Consider the following 14,550-nt stretch of genomic DNA (forward strand, 5'->3'; position numbering starts at 1 on the left):
GCATTGCTTTAGTAATGTGTGTAATAAAACGTTATCTTACAGATGGGGCCACAGTGGATATAAAGAGTTATACCCTGAAGAATTTGAAACAGACAGGTAAGGCAAGTAGGCTTACTAGAAAAAAGATAGAAACTAAGATTAGTACGCAGTTTAGTTGGGAGAGGACTGATATTTTGCCTTTCCCTGACTGACATTTGGCATATCTATAGCATGTAGGTTTTATATACAGTGTTCCTATACAGTAACTCAGTATGGCAGAGAAGAATTTTTATCTTCATTTTAAAAATGAGGAAACAAAACTCAGTGATAGTCTCATGGTAAGCCTGTATCAAAGCTTTGATTTAAAATTCAGATGTTAACCCCAACTTTCCATCTAGAAAGCAGAATATAAAAATTATATAAATACACTTTATATTTTCTACAGTAAAGCAGTTTTTCTTTTTTATTAGTAGTGATCAGCAAGATATTACCAATGGGAAAAAAACATCTCCCCAGGTAAAATCATCTACCCATGAATCTCACAAACACAAGAAGTCAAAGAAGTCCCACAAAAAAAAGCAGAAAAAAAAGTCACACAAAAAACAGAAGAAGAGCAAAAAGGAAGCCACAGATATAACAGCAGATTCCTCAAGCGAGTTCTCAGAAGAAACTGGGGCTTCTAAAGGTACCAGGAAAAGGAAGCAACCACATAAACGCAAGAAAAAATCCAGGAAAAAGTCTCTCAAGAAATCTCCTTTATTCTTAGAGGCAGAAAGTGACACTTCCCCATCAGATGATTCTGCATCCAGCAGTTCTGAGGAAAGTGAGGAAAGAGACACTAAGAAAACCAAAAGGAAAAAGAGAGAGAAAAAAGCTCATATCCCTGTAGTTAACAATGAAACACAGGAGAGGACAAACAAACGCACAAATTGGAAAGTGGCTACAGATGAAAGGTCTGCTGAGAGTTCAGAGGATGACTAAATGAGAAAGAAGCATTCTTGTTTTCTGCATGACTCTGGATATTTACAGTTCTTACACCTTGGGGTTTGCCAGTGACGCTACTGCTCAGCACAGGGCCTGAGGTTAGAGCTGTCCTGTGCCATCTATATGTGTTCTGACAGACGTCTTGTCTATTTTGGCCTGTTAAACTTGATCCTCTTATTGTTAATAGGGAATCTGTTATTTTGTTATGAAGGTTTCTTGAAGAGATTATTTTTTGTGATTAATCACATTTAGGGTAGAGTGCATATGCAGCAAATTAAAGGACCCAGAAAACAATCCAGTAAAGACCTGGGTATACCAGTTGCAGTGTTGAATTTGGGGAAAGCAAGGGCTGGGGTCAAGAGATGGATTGAGCTAGTACTATATAGAATGGTATGATGAGGGAATATCGTGTTGCTCTTGTCTATTATATAATAGGTGCCACAACTTGACTCTGTCTTTAGCCTTGGTGCTTTGATCTTTTCTGTATTTTGGCCCCATCAGATGTGGTCCAGTTTACGTAATAAGGAAATGAGCATAAGAACATTTTTAATTCATGATTAACATCCTTAGAGAGCTGTTATTGGTAGAAACTAGGGGGTTTTGTCAAATTTCCCTGCTGGACAGGGTCTGTGGCTATACTCAGTATACCCCTAAACATGGATAATTGGATAGTAAAAGGTTTTCCAGTTCCACTGTTTATTACCTAAATGCACTTGTATTCAAAATTATTTCTTCAGTTGTCTTGGTAAGTTCTCAACCAAATGAAGAATTAGGCATCAGTCATGCTATCTCATCGTGTGCTGAAAAGGATTCAGGGCAGCAACAGCCATTTAAATGTTGTCTTCCTTGTGCATTTCTTAGTAAATGAACTTGTAGATTTCCCTTGAAACTAGGTTGAATCGATTCCAAAATGAAGTAGGCTTCTCAGGGACATATCCATTTCTTCCTAGTCTGCCTTTGGATTAAAGCACCAAACAGAGATCTTGTTATTTCCCTTTGCTATATACGGTGATCCTACTACATTAATTCTTAAGAAACCAAACTCGCTGGAAGAAAGCTGGCAGAACACAAATGAATTATATTTACTATGGCAGATCAAGTGACATTGTTTTTTCCTGGCTGTCACTTCATGGGCTGAGTAAAAATCTTGAAAGCTCAGACTTTTGGTCTTGGTTCTGCCATTAATTGGTTATGAGGTTTGGAGCAGGTAAGTCAACCTCCCTGGCCTTACTTTCCCCATGTCTAATACAGAAATACTTCATGGTAGCCTGACAGTGTATGACACCAGCAATAGACTATGACAACATTCCATGAGGTGGTAATTTTTTGTAGCTCTGAACTATTAAATTGTTCTCTTTACAGAACAGATTTCTAATAAAATGCTTAGTCATAAACAGTTGGCCAGAGGTTCCCTAGCCCTTGACTCTAAGCAGGTGCTACCTTTTGGGATATTTATTTGAAATATTAGTACTTTGGTACTCAACTGCTGATGTTCCATGGTGCATATTTTTAACATTGAAATTAAGGGCCCAAGTAGGGAAAAACAGTCTATAATTACTACCTCTTAACCTAAAGCAATTGTTTTCTTCTTGGAGGAAGTGAAATCTTTGTGGGAAGGAGTTTTCAGCTCCTGGGTTTTTTTCTTAAGCATTGTTTCTGTGCTCTGAAAGTTTTGATTCTAAGCACAGACTCAGGAAGATGGGCCAGTGGAACAAGGCTTCTCCAGGAAGTTGATTCTGTTTGGGTCTTGACTTTCTCTTCCTCTCATACTCGCAGGCCTCTTTCCCAGTGAACACACATCTTGCCTGTTTTGTTTTTTGCCATGTTTACCTTTTCCCGGTCATGTGTAAGCAATAAAGCTGTTTTCTGTTCTTCACCTTTCTCAACCCCAAATTCTCTTTGATGCCTTAAGGCTAAGGCTTTTGCTGGTTCTTCCCACCCCCTTAAATATGGCTTAGGATGGCTCTTCAAAACCTAAGATCTCTCATTTGCACGACTAGTGGCCTTGGAACATACTTATTTCTAATGTTCCTACCAATCAGAGATCTATATATTAAATCCCAAAATGGGGTTTAAAAAAGAGAGTTGGAGAATTCACATTTATTGAATAAATTGTTGTGATACAAGATGGAATTTCTGAATTCCCAATAAATAAATTTCACTTTTTGAACATTTGATCTGTTACTTTTTAGCACCAACAGGCTTGGTAACAGCCTGAAGTTAACCTGACAGAGGGTTGACAACCTTCCCCCACTGGCCCTTCAGTCTGCTTAGTAAGTCCTTTGCTGGTTGTGTCATTCTTCCAGGGGATGGCTTACTGCCCTCCTTTCTGTACAATCTGGGCAAACCGACTGGTGATAGCAAGAGTAGTGTCAATGAAGCGGTCCACACAGCTAGAGAGACAATTTTCAGTGCGAGAGTCTAAGCGATTCCCTGGCTTCTCCACACATTTATCCCAACATAGCTCCATGAAGTGATGCACCTAAGAGGAAAGAAAAAAAATAACTACTTGAGGTCTGGCGACAGGCTTTATCTCTGAATTTTCTTCCCATTTTTCTCATTTTCTGTCACCTGACTAAACCATTCTTTGACTCTTCCCTCACTTCCTGATTTGTCACCAATACAGTCCAACTCCTCATTCCTACCCTTCAACAATACTTTGATCCTTTCCTTGTCTATTTTTCTCCTCCTCAGTAACTGAAAAATAGGCACTTTTGATCAAGTCACCCCAGTGCTGGGCCTAATGCATGTTTCTTTGTCAGTCACTCAGGGCACTCCCTTATTTAACACCCAACCAATGTGTTTCAATGAGGTAGGTTCACACACAGCATACTTAACTTAGCCCTCAATACTCCTCCCTAAAGGTTTTTCCAGTTTATCATCACCTCCTTGACAGCACCATTATTTTCTGTGTCACGTCCTTAATCAGACTGTAAAACTGCAGGCAGAATTGATACGTTCTTTATTTCCAAGCTAACACCAGTGTAAGCTGGGAAAGCTATGGTACCAATTAATTCCCCCAAACCACTGCACGCATCTCATTCTAAGCCTATTCCTTAGCAGTTCTTAAGAAGTTAACCTTTTGGGGGTCAGGGACATATGCTGAGAATCCAATGAAGGTTATGGACCCAATCTACAGAAAAATGCTCACAGAAAATGTGTGGGCTTTCAAAATGTTCAGGATCCAAAGATTTCCAACCAGGGTTCTCGCCACTTATCTTCCGTGAGCCCTCCCCTTCCCACCAACTCCACTCCCCGCGGGGAGTAACCATTTACCAAGGGCTTAACTATTTCGGGAGGCTGCGGTACTAAGTAGTACGTCAATTCTTTTTGAGGTCCTAAAGAATGACTGTCACCTCCATTTAAGAGGCACGGTAAGTAACAAGCCCAAAATCATACTGTCAGTAAAGGTCAACGCCGGGGCTGGAACCATGCTCCGAAGCTCTTGTTCTAACCTAATAGTCTAGACTGACTACTTCAGGGCCCACTTTCATCCAATAATGCTCTACTACTCTATCGTTTTCAAATACATTATTGCAAATGATCCTCGACATCCTGTGAGACAGCAGGCGACTGTGAAACCAAGACCTAACGGTGGATGGGTGTTGTGTTTAGGGGCACGTGGCCTGTAGGGGACAGAGCAGTATGAGAAGCTGGGTCCTCCCAATGCCAGCCTAGAGAGCTCGCCACCAAACTAGGCTTCCGTGCACTTGCGTCGCCCGAACCTTTTTGCTTCGCTTTACACCTTCTCTCTCCCCTACGCTAGGCTCACAGGGCACCTGAGCACTGCAGGTCACCAGCGGCAGAAGTGACTCGTTTCTTTAGTGAGCAGAACCACGCGCAGCAAGCACGGAGTGGCTGGCGGCCGCCCCGCGCCGCCAGCGTTCAGAGCTCCGCGAGTGCCCGGGACTTGTACTTCATCCTCCTTTCTCTTCACACTAGTCCCTGTCCCCGCACCTGTGCAGTGAACTGCGCTTTCTGCTGTTCGGCCGCCACCAGGCGTTGCAACTCGGCTTCGTCCGCCTCACCCAGCTCCGCCATCTTCTGTGTCCGGTTACCGACCTTCCGAAGAGTTATCTGCGCATGTGCGGCGGGCCCGCCGACCCCGACTTCCGGTTCACGCGGCGTTTTCCTTTTCCGTGTTTTCTTCCCGTCATCGCGGGCGGATGTTGTCGTATGACTGCTTCCGGGTTGCTGTTTAACCTTGAACCTTCAGGAGCGACATGGCGACTCTCTGGAGGCTGAGTGTCCTTTGCGGCGCCAGAGAAGGGCGAGGTGAGGGCAGCCGGAGGTTCTTAGCACAGCCTCCAGCCGGGGGAAGGGATGCGGTTAGGATTCGTCTGCTGGGCGGTGAGACCTTTTGAACAGGAGGTCCCTCCTTTGCTTTGGCACAGCATGACCAGCGTTGTCTTCGGGTCCAGATGTCCACCCGAGTGCATGTTTCCCCTGCTCTGGGCTGACGTGGTGATGGGGTAGTCTGAAAGTTATAGTCCTGCTGTGGCTGTGTTCACGAGTTGTCTTTTTCTCCGCATTCCCTGTCTTTGGAATGTTCCCACCCTGAATCAGAAAAGAGTGTCAGTGTCTAAGCCCCATTTTACCTATTGGTCGTTTCCCTTGGAGTTCAGTTTGATAATCATTTAAGTTTGTGTTATACAAGGTACTGTAGTATGATGGGTTAAAAATGTGAGAAAGCGTAGTTCCAACCCTTAAAGAGTTTCCATTTTTACAGGAAAAACTCATATAAGCATAGTATGACATGAAGCAGAAACTGCAGCACAGTATCTAAGTTGTATGCCAGTCCAGAAGACTATACTAGCTCTGTGTTTTGGAAGGATTATCCTGTCTCACTTCCTGAAGGAGCTGTACCTGATTGAGTCTTGAGGGTAAGGAAGGCCACAGGAAGAAGGGCATTACAGTTAGAGCTAGTGGGATGAGCAGAAGCAATGATGAAAGGCATAGAAACTGCTTTTTGTGAGAGAAAACAAATCGGATATTAAAACATGAAGCTCAAGGTGAGGAATGAGTTGGTTTTGGAAAAGTGAACTGAAGTCAAATCTCAGAAAAAATTTGTCTTGATGTGGAATATGCATTTTTCTTTGTGTGAAGGGGAGCCGGTGAAAGATTTGACATAGATTTGCAGTTAGATTTACCACCTTGGTAACTGTGTGATATTATTGATGGCCATTGTGGGAGACGGGACAAGCTAAGACCTAAGTTAGGAGGTGAATTGAGACACTTATTGTAGTAGTCTAGGCAGGCATGGTGAGCTCCTTAACTTGGAAAGTAATACATAAGAGAAGATTGTCTCAAGAAATGCTAAGGAGTTATATCAGTATGGTTTGGTATTTGGCTGAATTTAGAAGGGAAGTCTTACATGATTTCCAGATTTCTGGCTTAGGTTGAAGAGTGACTGGGATATCATTAAATAAAATGAGGAACATGCAAATGAGAGGCAAGTTTGATTGAGAAAGCGAGTTGAAGGGTGATTTTAGTTTTTGCCATAGTGAGTTTGAGGACCAGGTGGGGTACCTCAGGGGAGAGAGCTTGCAGGTACTCAAACTTCCAGAATTCTGGCGAGAGATCGGGCCTGGCGGTACAGAGTTGAGTGTCACCAACCTAAAGGCTCTAGAAGTTGAGTGGACAAAATGTCTAGGGGTGGGCCTAGGCAGCAAGGAGAGCAAAGGGCAGATGATAGACTCCTGGGTGAGCATTTAAGAGCAGATGCAGGAGGAGACTGATATATAATGATCAGAGAATCAAAGGGAGAAGCTGAAGAGAGTTCTGTCAGAGAAAAGAAGGGAGAAGTGGCCACCAGTGCCTCGTGGTGCAGAAAGGCCCAGTAAGATGAAGACTGTTGGATGTGGCCACATGAGAACATTAGTGATTCATGAAGGCAGCTTTGGTGGGGATAAGGACAAATTGCAGGCCATGAAGAATTTCAGGGAAGTGAGGAAGTCAACGTGATTTAGACAACACTTTAAAGAAGCATGTTTAGAAAGAGAAGAAAGGAGGGGAAGACTGCATGGGCATTACAGGACATAGGATGAAGGGAGGGGTTAAGTATATTACATCAGTTGAGGGAAAATGGTCAGTAGGAAGAAAGGAGGGGTTAAAGATACAGGAGAGAAATTATCTTTTATTGAGTGTTTATAACATTGTGGGACTTAGGCTGAACATCTTACATATATTATTTAATTTTCAGCAGAGTATTATGAAGTAAGTACCAATGTTTTCATTTTACAAATGAGGACATTGAGGCTTGGAGAGCCTATTTAACTTAATTGCCCATTATCTCATAGCCGGTATTGATAGGCTTGGGTGTTCTTAGGTCTGCCTAGTTTTCAACCAAGAGACAAGATCTATAAGAGGACAGAAAGGGATGAGTTCAAGAGTGCAAGCACAGAAATTGATTTGAAAAAGAAAGTGGTATTTCCCAAGCTAGGCTGAATTACTTGAAGACAAAGACTTTGTCTTTATCTCTCTTGCTGTTGTGCAGAGCATAATTTTGTGTGTAGTAAAAGTTTGTTGGATGAGTAGATGAATGAGAGGATAAAAGAGCCATAATTAATTTTTAAGAATTGGTCAGAGTGAAGCCCTTTTTGCAGAAGTGCTCATTGATTTATCAGTCTTTCCATGGCTGCTTAGTCTAGTCTCACAGCAAGCCAGTGAAGTAGATGCTGTCCACATTTTACAGATTAGATGGTTATTCCCTCTTTGGGGTTAAGTAGCTTACCTATGGGTCTTCCTTGGTGGCTCAGTGGTAAAGAATTGGCCTGCAATGCAGGAGACCTGGGTTCGATCCCTGGGTTGGCAAGATCCCCTGGAGGAGGGCATGGCAATGAGAATCCCATGGACAGAGGAGTCTGGCGGGCTGCAGTCCATAGGGTCACACGGAGTCAGACATGACTGAAGCAGCTGAGCAGCAGCAGCAGCTTATCTCTGGTCATTTAGAAAGTCTCAATCCCGTTACAGGGAAGGTGCTTATGATTCCCTTGATGTCTCTTTCCTCAGCTCTGTTCCTCCGAACCCCAGTGGTCAGACCAGCTCTTGTCTCAGCATTTCTCCAGGACCGACCTGCCCAAGGATGGTGTGGAACACGGCATATTCACCTGTCACCCCACCACCATGGTATGTGCCTCTTTGTCTGGGCCAATTATCATGCCTTTGGCAGGGCTTGCTCTCTCTGAAGGGAACTCTTGTGTCCAGCTCCGTCTAGTGAAGACCTAGTCTACACTTTTGGACACACAATGCTAGCATGGTTGAATGATGCCATTTCCACTTATACAGAACCTTCTGGTCTAAGTCTTTAAAAAAATTTTAAGTTTTTTAAAAGAAAATAGCTCTGTAGGGGGAATTTGTTCAATGTAGTTTAGTTACTTTTATTTATTGGAGAGGAGCCAGATCTGAATAATTTATAATAGCAGACAATTTTTAAAATCTTGCATATTTATAGCTATAATAACGTGCTTGTTTTTATTTAGGTTGCTATTAAAATCATGTTATTTCTTGGATGAATACTATTTAGGTATTATTAAGTCTTAGAAAATCCATAAGTGAATAATGAGGTAACTATTTTCATTTTTAAAGTCTGGAAACATCAGTATTTTATAAAGACTTTTGGTTCTTAAGTCTGTCACTTGAAAGCCACATCTGAGTAATGAATAATTAAGCAAGTATAGTTTTTCTGCTATTTAGAATTATTTTATCTTTGAAAAGGTTTTGTTGATGAACTTTGCTTTGTTCAGTTAGATTTAGTAGAGCAATTTTAACTTGTGGTGCATGGGACTGAAGGAAAGTCCTCAAAGTTGTGTACATAGTTTGTAACATGTGTATCTATGTGCATTTTTCCAGGAAGTAACTCCATCATTAATAAAACATTCCCAAAGGGGTATGTAACAACCCCCCCCCCCCAAAAAAAAGAGGCTTTCAGAGAGATGTTTAAAGCCCATTTTATTTTTACTTGTTTAAAAGAAAGTTTCATGTTCCTTCTCTATATTGGGCTATTTATAAGTAACAAAACAGAAGAACCATGATCCTAAAAGTTGGCATTAGAACTGTGCTTCTCTTTGAATTGACAGGCTTAATTTTCTTTTGGGAGGATTTTTAATATTACTTAGAAAGATTAGGTGTAAATAAGATTGATGTTTTAAAGGAATTCCTCAGGTGTTACCTGAGGTATCTATATCTGTCTATTACAATGAAGTCCAAGGTTGGTAATTCTGCATAGATATTTCATCCATCTTCTTGCCTCTAAGCAGAGTGGATCTCTATTGCTATATGTAGGCTTTGAGAAACCCTATGCTGAAAGACTTCAGAGAAAGGAGATTGCATCTTTCTCATTTACCTCCTTTCTTTTACCCACTTTATGCTCAGAGTTAAATCTTAAATGCATACTGTTTGCCGTTCTGTTAGTTTGGGTTAGTTTGTGGCAAATACTGAGATGTGTATTTCCACTGAAACTCTTAGGAATCTCGTCCTTCCTTTCTATAGCTGGTTCCAAGGCTGCATCTCTCCACTGGACTGGTGAGAGGGTTGTCAGTGTTTTGCTCCTGGGCCTAATTCCAGCTGCTTATTTGAATCCTTGTTCTGCGATGGACTACTCTTTGGCCGCAGCCCTCACTCTTCACAGTCACTGGCAAGTACAGCAGTTCTTTCAATATTACCTTGTCTGTGCGGTTTATCTGCTGTGAGCTTATCTCACAGTTGCATATGACGGAGAAGTTGCTCAAAATACTGAAGATCTGAAGAGAACAATAAAACATATGTAAACTATTTATATGCCCAAATTTGTGTATCCACGTGCCTATTAGATGTCTTCCTTTTCATATCGAGAGGCTTTTGAACTTACCATTGCTTTTGAGAGTTGCCCATTTTATGTGGTTTGGCAAGGACAATATGCTGTCATGGATGGGGAGGTGTTTTTTGGATTGTTAGAACTGAAAGGACTTGAAGGAGTATCTTAGCCAACCCTGTTATTTAACCACTGTGGAAACTAAATCCCAGGGATGTTAAATAATTTGTCAGAATCATTTTCTTGATAGTATTAAAGGGGTTGTTTGCTTACCTAGTTTTTTTACTTAGTAAGCATTGGTTAGGAGAATTACCCTTCAACCAGATAGACCTTTCACAGTAAGTGATCCCAGTTGCTCATGAAATACTAGATCACAAGTACAGTAGGATTTCTCTAATGTGTGTTTCTTGGAAGAAGATCAATCTAAATTGATGAAAAATCAGAATAAGAGATAAATCTAAAGTCATGCTTTTTTTTTTTTTTTTGACCGTGCTGCGTGGCATATGTAGTCTTAATTCCCTAACCAGGGATCAAGCCCATGTGCCCTATAGTGGAAGTGTGGAGTCTTAACCGTTGGACCACCAGGGAAGTCCTAAAGTCATACATGTTAAAAATTGCAATTGACTTCTCCAGTTACCTTATTAATTCTCTCTTCTTTTTTACACATACACAGAAAAGACTTGAAAGAGTTGTCCGTAATTGTGAACTAGTTCTTTAGCATCCAGTATTTTAAGACCTGCATTGATTGGGCTTTTTATCCCAACTATTTAACTGAAGTCATTCTCCACAAAAATTACTAAAGACCTTCATTTTTCCAAATCCAGTTGTCCATTCTTTGTTCTCCACTTGAACTCGGCAGTATTCAACTTAATTGACTGATCTCCCCTTAAGTAATTTTTCTTTGGCTTCCTAGATACCATACTTTCCTTGTTTTCTTCCACCCTACCAGCTCTATATACCTTCTCAGTCTCCTCAGTCAGCACCTCCTCTTGTCTGACCTCTGAATAATAAAGGTCTGAACCCTGGGCTCATTCTTGGCTTTCTTAAATTTCTCTATCTACACACTTCCCCCAGGTGAGTTCAGATAGACCTCTTTTTTTTTTTTTTTTCCAGATGGACCTCTTTTCCTGAACTGCAGACTTAGTATTTCCAGTTGTCCACTTAGATATCTAGTAGACATCCCCAATGTAATATTGCCCCAAATCACTCTTCCCCTCAAATCTCAATTTCTCCTCAAAAGCTTCTTCTCTCCTGTTCTTCAATAATTCGATTAAGTTTTGTTGCTCAAACCAAAATTCCTAGGAGTCATTCTGTTTTTTTTTTTTTTTTTCATTTATTTTTATTAGTTGGAGGCTAATTACTTCACAGCATTGCAGTGGGTTTTGTCATACATTGACATGAATCAGCCATGGAGTTACATGTATTCCCCATCCCGATCCCCCCTCCCACCTCCCTCCACCCGATTCCTCTGGGTCTTCCCAGTGCACCAGGCCCGAGCACTTGTCTCATGCATCCCACCTGGGCTGGGGATCTGTTTCACTATAGATAATATACATGCTGTTCTCTCGAAACATCCCACCCTCGCCTTCCTAGGAGTCATTCTAAATACTACTTTTTGTCTTAAACCCCCGCCACCAGTCCATCAGCTCTTTCTGTTAGTTCTGTCCTCAAAACATAGCCTGAATTGTCACTTCATGATATCTTCACTATCACCACCCTAGCTTAAGGCAGGTTAAGCCAGCAGCCTTGCCTCAGCTGCTTCAGTTGCTTCCTAACTAGTTCTCTATTTTTGTTCTTGTTGCCCTTCTGCCTGCATGGCCCATTCGCCACATACAGCCAAAGTGACCTTTTTATAGGGTAAAATTAACGTTTATCTAAAGAAGATATGGAAATGGCAAAAGGCACATGAAAAAATGTGTTTGTTATTAGAGAAATGCAAATCAGAACCACGTTGAGATACCACCATACACCTACTTAGATGGCTGTAATCAAAAACATGGACTATTACAAGGGTCACGAAGTTAGAATCCTCATATATCTCTGCTGGGAATGTAAAACATTGCAGCTACTTTGGAAAATAGTTTGGCAGGTCTAACAAGTTTTTACAACAGAGAGTTATAATATGAGTTAACAATAGAGAGTTGCCATCTGACACAACAATTTCACTTTTAGGTGTATACCTACTGAAAGTGAAAGCATATGTCCCCATCCACACAAAACCCTGTAGCATAATGTTCAGAGCAGTGTTGTTATAATAGCCCCAAAGGCGTAATCGTCCAGATGTGTCAACTAATGAACAGCTAAATAAATAAAATATATGTTTACAAAGGAGTATTATTTGACCATACAAAGGTTTGAAGTGCTTATCCATGCTACATGTCTGAACTGTGAAAATACTATGCTAAGTGAAAAAAACTCAAGACAAGGCCACATGTTGTATGCTTTCGTTTATATAAAATGTCCCAAATAAACAAATCTGTAGAGCCAGAAAACAATTAGTGATTGGGTAATGGGCTGAAGCGTACAGGGTTTTTTTTGATGACAGTGTTCTGCAATTAAACAGTTATGATGTTGCACAACTGTGAGTATTCCAAAAGCCACAAAATTATTAATTTTAATTTTATGGTACTTTAATTATATCTCAATAGAACTATTACTTTAAAAAAGTAAAGTTAGGTCACTTCCTACTTAAAGCACATCTGTGGTTTCCCACTGTGTTTCAAATAAAATTCAGACTCCTTGTTATGACTTTCATACCCTATGTGATCTGCGCCTGCCTTCTGATTTCCCTGTTCTCAGCCACATAACCTTTTTACTGTTCCTTAAAGATACCAAGGTCATTGTTACTTTTGTTTGGAATGTTCCTTGCATTCAAGCCATCCTTTCTGAAATATTCCTTCATAGCACCTATGTACTTTTTCTTTCTCTTCACTGGAATGTTTGTTCCATAAGGGTAGTAATGCTGTCTTAATTTGTGGTATTCTCAACATCTGTAACTGATTCTAGCACATAATAGTCTGCTTAATAAATTCTTTTTGAATTAATGAAAAACTCTATAGGCCACTTGTTTTGTTTTTTTAAAAAAAACAAGTTTTTGTAAATAGAGGAGGAATTAGTTACTGTCTCATATAAATGACTCTGGGAAATTGAATCTGAAGAATAGGAAGGTATCTTTATTATATTGTTAGGAAACATTTGTTTCCTTCATTTTGGTTATGATTCTTGTTACTATGGGCTTCCCAGGTGGCACAAGTGGTAAAGTACCTGCCTGCCAATGCAAGAGACTTAAGAGACCTGGGTTTGATTCCTGGGTCGGGAAGATCCCCTGGAGAAGGAAATGGCAACCCACTCCGGTATTCTTGCCTGTAGAATCCCGTGGACAGAGGAGTCTACTGGGCTATAGTCTATAGGATTGCAAAGAGCTGGACATGACTGAAGCAACTTAGCATGCACTTGTTACCATGAATTGCATTTTGACCTTGACTGATTATTTTTTGCAGCCAAGTTAACTGAATAGCTTTCTAACCTAACATCACTTGCAGCTTTTCATTTGTACTGTGATTTTTTTTTTTTTTTTTCCTTCAGGGGCATTGGACAAGTTGTTACTGACTATGTTCACGGGGATGCAGTGCAGAAAGCTGCCAAGACAGGCCTTTTGGTGCTCTCGGCTTTCACCTTTGCTGGGCTCTGTTACTTCAACTATCATGACGTGGGCATCTGCAAAGCTGTAGCTATGCTGTGGAAACTCTGACCTTTTAGACTTAATACCTTGAGAATTGATTGTACACCTCCTTGCCTCTGCTCTGTCATGCCATTTCAACTCACAATAAGAAGGAAAAACATTGGTGAGACAAACCTCTTCTCCTAATCACCTGATTGTTTTTAAAATTTAATCTTTGAAGAAAGATTTGAGAGAAGTTGTATCTTAAGAAATTATAAGACTGAATTCTGTATTCTGGGGAGCTAATGGAGTGTCTCAGCTTTTCACAAGTCTCATAGTATAACTGAACTATATATATGAGCTTTTTTTGCCTTTTAATTTATCAAACTCTTAAAGGGAATTCAGCTTTATTACTCTGGATATCTGATCAAACGTCTATATTTGTCCTAGGATGATGGAGAAAGGGAAAGACTTAATTCATAAGTAAAGACTGCAGAAAATTAGGCAGTGTTTAGTTTTTGTAAACCTCCCCCTCTGTTCAGTTGATACCAGTTACTGAGGGTTACATGTCTTAGGGAAATTTGAAAATTAGAAATGCTGATATTTCACATTACTGATTTCTAAATCCTAGGAAGAAGAGCCTGGAGAGTTTCTGAATGTAGAGAAGTTCCATTTAGGGAAGAGTTCTCTTTATAGATGTTTCAAATTGTTACAGATTCTAAACCAAGACTTAATCCTCAAATGTGTTTATTTTCCTTGTCCTAAAATAATCTGTCCACAAATATAAAATTATTAGTGATAAGTTGTTGTTTTCCCACTGGGAATTTCTAATGTGAAAATGTATTCCATGAAGGTAATTTTTTAAAAAAAATAAAATGCTGCATAATAAAAGTTTATTCTACTCTTTTATGTCTTACTTGTTCCTAGTTTTATTCAACAGAACTGAGTGTCTGTTGCATATGTAGCTCTGAAGCAGGACTGAATTTCCTTTCATTTCTTTCTGAGTTTAGCAGATAGGTAAGTTAGACACAAAGTACTGTAACACAAAAAAGACATTCATGTAATAGGCAGAAATGTACCAAGTATAAGTAGTTTGGTATGAGGAGACTAAGTAGTAGGGATTAAAATTAGGTCC

General features: G+C 40.3%; 3 protein-coding genes across 9 annotated transcripts in view; 2 read left to right on the top strand and 1 right to left on the bottom strand.

The window, feature by feature from the left end:
* The window catches only part of NKAPD1 (NKAP domain containing 1), a 12,261-nt gene extending 9,126 nt beyond the window's left edge, over positions 1-3,135 (top strand). For 5 of the 7 annotated variants that reach the window (XM_043481490.1, XM_043481489.1, XM_043481494.1 and 2 more), the window contains 2 exons: positions 43-96; positions 450-3,135. In XM_043481490.1, coding sequence (XP_043337425.1) covers positions 43-96; positions 450-960 — 565 coding nt within the window. In that variant the 3' untranslated portion in view covers positions 961-3,135. The remainder of the gene's footprint in view (positions 1-42; positions 97-449) is intronic. The other 2 variants (XM_043481493.1, XM_043481492.1) reach the window with 1 other exon arrangement.
* On the bottom strand, positions 3,046-5,108 carry TIMM8B (translocase of inner mitochondrial membrane 8 homolog B). Its single transcript, XM_043481497.1, has 2 exons — positions 4,921-5,108; positions 3,046-3,445 (listed from the first exon to the last, which is right to left on the bottom strand). The coding sequence occupies exons 1-2, from the start codon at positions 5,002-5,004 to the stop codon at positions 3,278-3,280; spliced, it is 252 nt and encodes an 83-aa protein (XP_043337432.1). The 5' UTR covers positions 5,005-5,108; the 3' UTR covers positions 3,046-3,277.
* On the top strand, positions 5,101-14,324 carry SDHD (succinate dehydrogenase complex subunit D). The gene is made up of 4 exons (XM_043481496.1): positions 5,101-5,238; positions 7,975-8,091; positions 9,454-9,598; positions 13,340-14,324. Exons 1-4 carry the CDS (start codon positions 5,187-5,189, stop codon positions 13,503-13,505), a joined length of 480 nt encoding a protein of 159 aa, XP_043337431.1. The 5' UTR covers positions 5,101-5,186; the 3' UTR covers positions 13,506-14,324.
* The last annotated feature ends 226 nt before the right edge of the window (positions 14,325-14,550 follow it).

Source organism: Cervus canadensis, chromosome 11 (assembly GCF_019320065.1).
Source record: "Cervus canadensis isolate Bull #8, Minnesota chromosome 11, ASM1932006v1, whole genome shotgun sequence".
Taxonomy (NCBI): Eukaryota; Metazoa; Chordata; class Mammalia; order Artiodactyla; family Cervidae; genus Cervus; species Cervus canadensis.